Raw genomic sequence first — 7221 nt, forward strand, 5'->3', positions numbered from 1 at the left:
GTCTTACACTGCTAAATCAGGGACGGCTAGCGCAGATAGCCCTCGTGTAGCTTTGCGCGAAATTCATAACAAACAAACTCGAGCCACTTTTCATCCCAGCAAACCAAGTAAACTTTTCCATACACATAGCTGGCCCACGTCCTTTTTACCCATACGTATATATACATTTATATACAAAAATTGTATAGAAATGGTTCTCAATCTTTCGTTAACAGGCTTTCACCTTTACCGAGCTGAAAACCAGTTCTTACACTTAAATAACAAGTGGGTGTGATAATACAGACGGATGTCGTGAATCAATCACTTTTCAAGCAAGCACATTGGTCACTTACACACACGTCTTAACCTTGCAGCATCGAAATATGTCCTTACACATACTATAGGGTGGGTCTTCCAGAGACTCTTGTAAAATAGTTGTTGTTGTTTCTGTTTGCATAAACAGGGACTTATCCTACGCTTCGATTTAAATGAACGTTACTGGCGACTTGGTAGTCACGTGAGAAAGTTAGCCATGCCTCACGCTTGAAATAAGCTTTAGTTTAGGTTTTCTCTACAATAAAAATATTAAACATTTCTTTATTTTAATAAGGATATTACTTTTCTTTGAAACTTTTATTGATATCTTGGAATCTCCATGATGGACATGCATAATGTATGGTTATCCTTTCAAGATGACATGTGATAAAATAGAGATCTAACAACACTAAAACCCTTTACAGGCCGCACACTTTGTACCGCATATTAGGCTTCAACTAAACAAACTTATTGGTGAAGTATATAACTTCTTTACTAACATATGCTGTTGGTTCCAGATTTAATTTCGAAATTAAAACACAAAATAGCTAGCTCTACACACAAAAGTAAATTAAAAACAAAAGATAGCACTACGTACAATAGTAAATTAAAGCATAAAAAAACGTAAAATGCTTTAGTAAAGTAAAAATAAATTAACCTGAAATCATAACAAGCAAGAACGTTCTTCTAGCGCTTTCAGTGGTGGTCATCTTAAATTCTAATTGTTATTATTATTCATTGTAAAACTTGCATGATACGTGTATACATAGAACTCAATGAAAAAAGCTCAAAAGCTACAAATTAAGCTTCTTTTTATAGGCGTTTAAATATATACGTTCCTCTAATGTATTCGGTACAAATCAACGAATTCGGCTCTTTCTCTAGTAAGTATTTCAGATATTGACATTTTACACGGGTTAAAAAATATTGTTATTTTACTTAATAAACTTTGGATTTCCCAAGACAACTCGAAGGAAATATTAACAGAGGCAAACTATTAAAACTCGGTCCTCTTTTGTTCAATGAATGCTCCATTTTGTTTACATAATTACGTAAAACAAAGGATCATTTTTGTTTACATAATTACGTTAAACAAAGGATCATTTTGTTTACATAATTACGTAAAACAAAGGATCATTTTGTTTACATAATTACGTAAAACAAAGAATCATTTTGTTTACATAATTACGTAAACAAAGGATCATTTTGTTTATATAATTACGTACCATAAAGGATCATTTTGTTTACATAATTACGCAAACAAAGGATCATTTTGTTTACATAATTACGTAAAACAAAGAATGGTTTTGTTTACATAATTACGTAAAACAAAGGATTATTTTGTTTATATAACTACGTAAAACAAAGGATCATTTTGTTTACATAATTACATAAAATAAAGGATCATTTTGTTTACATAAAACAACCATCAAAATGAACTCTTCTTCTAGACAAGCTAAATGTAGGGCTTTAATTCAGTGAGCAAGTGTGTTCATCAGGTCTACACTATACTTACAGCTAATGCTTATTAGTATATGTGATCTGCAGCAATTACACAGCAAGTTTAGTTGTTTTATATCGTTATTTATAAACTACTTAAAAATTAGTATATCATTGTTTAAAATTTCTACAAAAACTATTTTTCAAGTACCATTTAAAGCTATTTTTGAAATATAAATTAAACATATTTGGTGTATTCAAACGCACTACGTTTCATATACTTAAAGTCGTACTGTTTGTTAGATACTTTAGGGTTAGTTAAATGAAGAGATCGTGTTTAGTATGAGAATGAAAAGATCGTGTTTAGTATGAAAAGAAATTGTTAAAATCGGTAAGACTGAAAACAAACGTGATTAACCTACTTGAAAAAGTCGTTCCGGCAGTAAAGTTTTCCATCCCGGGAGAAACACTTTTCTGTCAGGTTGCACTTGCACTCGCAACAGTGGACGCAAGCAGCGTGCCAGGACCGATCCAGGACATTCAGTAAGAAACGGTCCAAGATTGGCCGATCGCACCCTGCACACTGGACCATCTTCATAGTGTATGTAGAAAAAATGCGGTTCTTGAGCCCTGTTCGGATGGCTGACCAACGCCGGGCAACTTATTCTGTCCCAGACCGGTTGAACTCCGAGGATATTGCTTTTTTTTTCTGACCCCTGTCGCACTCGATGACGGTTATCGTCTCATCCTATGCCGATTTCTGGACGATTGGGCTGTTCGAGAGCCGTTAATGTCGTGTTATCGAGCCAGTCCACTCTCAGCCAGACAAGCGGGATATTTGTGAAGAGGCTTCGAGATTGAGTGTTACGGCTACTATACGTGAACCTGCCGATAGGGCTAATGTCCTGATACTAATTTAACAATTCTTCTGAAAATCAGTGTCACCGTGAAAAATATTGAAGATATAAAAAAAGCCTAAATCAATCTAGATCTGACTGTGAGAGAATCGAACAACTACGGTCTCAACGATTTTGAACCTCCAAGTTTAAGGTTCTACACTATTCTGGTCTGAGCCGCTACTACTTACTAGACAGTTAAAGGTCCACGTGATTCGGAAATGGCCACCAGATGGGGTAAGCCACTGCACAAGGTGGGTGTATTGTTAGAGGAGAGGATAAATCTGTGATCTAGTTCAGACGATCAGAAACGAAGCATGATACCTCCTGGAACACAAAGCTCAGCGAAACGCATCTGCTGTCGTCCTCGACAGTCTTCCCTTCTCATACACCGCGCCCTACGCTCCGTCAAATTTATTTTACTAGTCGTGCGGTAAAGGCGGGACCAAGACCTGTCTGTCAAGTTGGTGGTTGCCATGGAAACTAGCCCGTGCTCGAATACCATAGCTTTAAGAACGTAGTGCAGAGTCTAACACGCAAATTCTCTAGAATTGCCTCGGAGGTCGGAGTAATGTTATAAGTTGTTTCGTAAGTCCTTTCACAGTATGTGCGCGAAGCAACACAAGCAGCCAAGTCAATTAGTAACTAAATAAAGTTGGTTTTTGATGAAGATATCTACTAAGGACATGCCCGCATTAATCATCTTTAGTCAAAGATAAACACAGAAGAGTGACCCCCCCCCAAAAAAAACAAAACAACAACTTTGATAATAAATATAATAAATCTCTTAAACTATGAAACAATTCAATGATACTGTCATTTGGTTGTTCAAAGAGAAAAGTTTACTTCAACAACGACAAGTAAAGTCTGTTATCAACAACGACAAGTAATACCTATTATAAACAACGAAAAGTAATGTTTATTATCAACACCGACAATTAAAGTCTGTTATCAACAACGACAGGTAAAGTCTGTTATCAACAACGACAAATAATATCTATTATGAACAACGACAAGTAATATCATTTATCAAGAACGACAAGTAAAGCCTGTTATCAACAACGACAAGTAATGTTTATTATCAACACCGACAATTAAAGTCTGTTATCAACAACGACAAGTAATACCTATTATAAACAACGAAAAGTAATGTTTATTATCAACACCGACAATTAAAGTCTGTTATCAACAACGACAAGTAATACCTATTATAAACAACGAAAAGTAATGTTTATTATCAACACCGACAATTAAAGTCTGTTATCAACAACGACAAGTAATATCTATTATAAACAACTACAAATAAAGTCTGTTATCAATAACGACAAGTAATATACATTATAAACAACGGTAAAATAGAGTAGCAGAACAATAAAAAATTGTGAATATGTAAAGACGATGTTCGTTGGTCTTTCTTCCTGCTGATACCAGAGAATAACTTAGATTTCTTTGGCGATAACAATATAATTGTCTAACACCGACCTTATAAGAACAATACAAATGACATTGAGATATTGATCGGTGTATATTTTAATGAATTCAACCTGAAAAGAGTAAAATTCTTCCTCAGATGATACTGTGTAAATACAGTAAATGTTACGCTAATATGAAAATAACTGCAGCGTTGTCACCTACACTAACCAGATACCATCCTTCAACTGGCTAAACAGGGAACGTCCTTCGCAGATCGCGAACGACGCGGACACGGCGAGAGCTGCTTCTCAACCGGTAATGTACTAGAAAAAACGCGCACACACACACAAAAAGAGGGATGACTGGGAGTTGCCAGGTTGTAGAGTAGGAAACTGTAGTATAGCTTGCCAAGCTACAACCGAGTAAACTAGTGATGTCTTTACCTACAAGCTCAGGTTGTAGAGTAGGAAACTGTAGTATAGCTTGCCAAGCTACAACCGGGTAAACTAGTGTTGTCTTCACCTACAAGCTCAGGTTGTAGTGTAGGAAACTGTAGTATAGCTTGCCAAGCTACAACCGGGTAAACTAGTGATGTCTTCACCTACAAGCTCAGGTTGTAGAGTAGGAAACTGTAGTATAGCTTGCCAAGCTACAACCGAGTAAACTAATGATGTCTTCACCTACAATCTCAGGTAGCATAGCTTGCCAAGCTACAACCGGGTAAACCAGTGATGTCTTCACCTACAAGCTCAGGTTGAAGAGTAGGAAACTGTAGTATAGCTTGCCAAGTTACATCCGGATAAACTAGTGATGTCTTTACCTACAAGCTCAGGTTGTAGAGTAGGAAACTGTAGTATAGCTTGCCAAGCTACAACCGGGTAAACTAGTGTTGTCTTCACCTACAAGCTCAGGTTGTAGTGTAGGAAACTGTAGTATAGCTTGCCAAGCTACAACCGGGTAAACTAGTGATGTCTTCACCTACAAGCTCAGGTTGTAGAGTAGGAAACTGTAGTATAGCTTGCCAAGCTACAACCGGGTAAACTAGTGATGTCTTCACCTACAAGCTCAGGTTGTAGAGTAGGAAACTGTAGTATAGCTTGCCAAGTTACATCCGGATAAACTAGTGATGTCTTCACCTACAAGCTCAGGTTGTAGTGTAGGAAACTGTAGTATAGCTTGCCAAGCTACATCCGGATAAACTAGTGATGTCTTCACCTACAAGCTCAGATAGACGTTTGGTTTATGTTTTAACACTTTGGGCAGTTTCTCTTCCTGTTAAAATGAACTTTGATTTTTAACAGTTTTGATTGGGAAGCCCCACATTACAAAAATAGAATATTTTTTCAATATATAAAATACAGTTTGCAAACATATAAGTTGTGCTGACTTAAAAGTAACATAAGAAACATACAAGTACGGTAAGAAACGAGCAAATGAAATTCAAATTCCTGACAAGTAGTAAAACTATGTAATAGAAATTAGATGCTCCTCATTGACACAGCGATATGTCTACGGACTTACAACGCGAGAAACCGGGTTTCGATACTCGTGGTGGGCAGAGCACAGATAGCCCATTGTGTAGCTTTGTGCTTAACTTCAAAGAAACAAACAAATTAAATTTATTAGTTTCACCAATGGCGCCCCTCAGTGGTTCAGTGGTCAACCTGAAGACTTATGACACTAGAAACCGGGTTTTGGTACTCGTAGTATGTACAGCGCAGATAGCCATTGTGTAGCTTTGTGCTTAACTTCAAACAAATAAACTCACCAATAAATGTTTACACTTGAAATCGATGCCACATGAAGCCACTAAGATAAGTTGTTTCCTGATATTATTTATTAAAAATGTTAATTTAAGGAAAACATAAATATTGGCATAGCGAAAGGACTTCTAGCAAATCATTTATGTTTATCAGAAATGTTCGCACACAACTGGCATCTCCTCATTACACTTTACACTCATTAAAGACCATAATCAGGATTCAATTCGGGGGATATGACCCCCAAAATGTTGCCACTCTTAATATTTTGTTTGGTTTATATTTAACATCTTGAGTAGTTTCTCTTTATAAAAAATAACTTTGCTTTTTTAGTAATTTTTATGGAGAAGCCCCTCCCCCCAATTACAAAAATACAATATTTAGAAAAAAAAACATAAATGTGGCTTACAAACATACAAGTTGGGATGAATTAACAGTAACATAAGAAACATACAAATACGGTAGTAAAATAGCATACAAATTCAAAGTATTTACAAATGGCAAAACTAAGTAATAAGAACTAGACGCCCCCAAGTGGCTCAGTGATAAGTATGCTGGCTTTTACACTAAAATTAAGGTTTCGATACTTGTGGTAGGTAGAGCAAAGATAGCCCATTATGTAGCTTTGTGCTTAACAACTAGCAACCCAAAGAAATTAGATTTCTTTTTACCAGGATCGAAGGAATTTTTGGGTTTTACCCCCCCCCCCTCCGTCTACGGCCCTGACGGAAGTCATCATAGATGTTTTCTGTTGGTCAACAACAATAGCTCAAAATGACTCAATCTGTAATATAGAACATTAAATCTCCCTCACTAAGTTTTTAACACATCAAACTATAGACGTTGGAAGCAAATTGTTTAAGTATATGGGGGGAGGGGCGGAAGCGAATCATGCTTACCAAAACAGCACCTGCCGAAAGGCGGAAATCAGGGAATGTTTAGAAGTTATGCTCCTTTGACTATTTTTTTTTTTACAATTAGAGTGGCAGTTTTGGCCTACTTTGATGCAGTGGGGGGGTCAAGGTAAGACGAAAAATTGGAGTGTAAAAATAATTTGACGATCAACTGACTCGACTTTCTGTTTTTACCTTAATGTATTTTCAGCTACCAAATTTATTTTAGGATCTATCTGTTTTGGACCAAAAATAAACTTGTATCGTGTAAATTCATAAACCTATCAAAATTTATTAGGGGTGAGGGCGAATGGTGTGCTGACCCACTTGTTCCGACGCCCAAAAGACTGATTTTATGACCCATTTAACGTTCAATTTGCAGTTTAGCTAACTGTTTTTGTTATAAGTAGAACTCTCTAGATATTTTCAAAATCATATAGTATTAACATTGCATATTTTTGAAGTTGTCTTACAAGTTTGAATTTGGTTTCGGAGATAGATTTCAAAACACTCCGTAGACAATTT

The 7221-nt window shown here is 36.3% G+C and overlaps 1 protein-coding gene across 1 annotated transcript in view; it reads right to left on the bottom strand.

Annotated features, from left to right (window-relative positions):
• LOC106468839 (LIM/homeobox protein Lhx1-like) overlaps positions 1–2977 on the bottom strand; it is a gene marked incomplete at its 3' end in the record, with an annotated part of 24084 nt that extends 21107 nt beyond the window's left edge. The window contains exon 1 of the mRNA XM_013929282.2: positions 2157–2977. Within this exon, the coding sequence (XP_013784736.2) occupies positions 2157–2332 (176 nt within the window). The remainder of the gene's footprint in view (positions 1–2156) is intronic.
• Positions 2978–7221: the final 4244 nt, after the last annotated feature.

Source organism: Limulus polyphemus, unplaced genomic scaffold (assembly GCF_000517525.1).
Source record: "Limulus polyphemus unplaced genomic scaffold, Limulus_polyphemus-2.1.2 Scaffold3185, whole genome shotgun sequence".
Classification (NCBI taxonomy): Eukaryota; Metazoa; Arthropoda; class Merostomata; order Xiphosura; family Limulidae; genus Limulus; species Limulus polyphemus.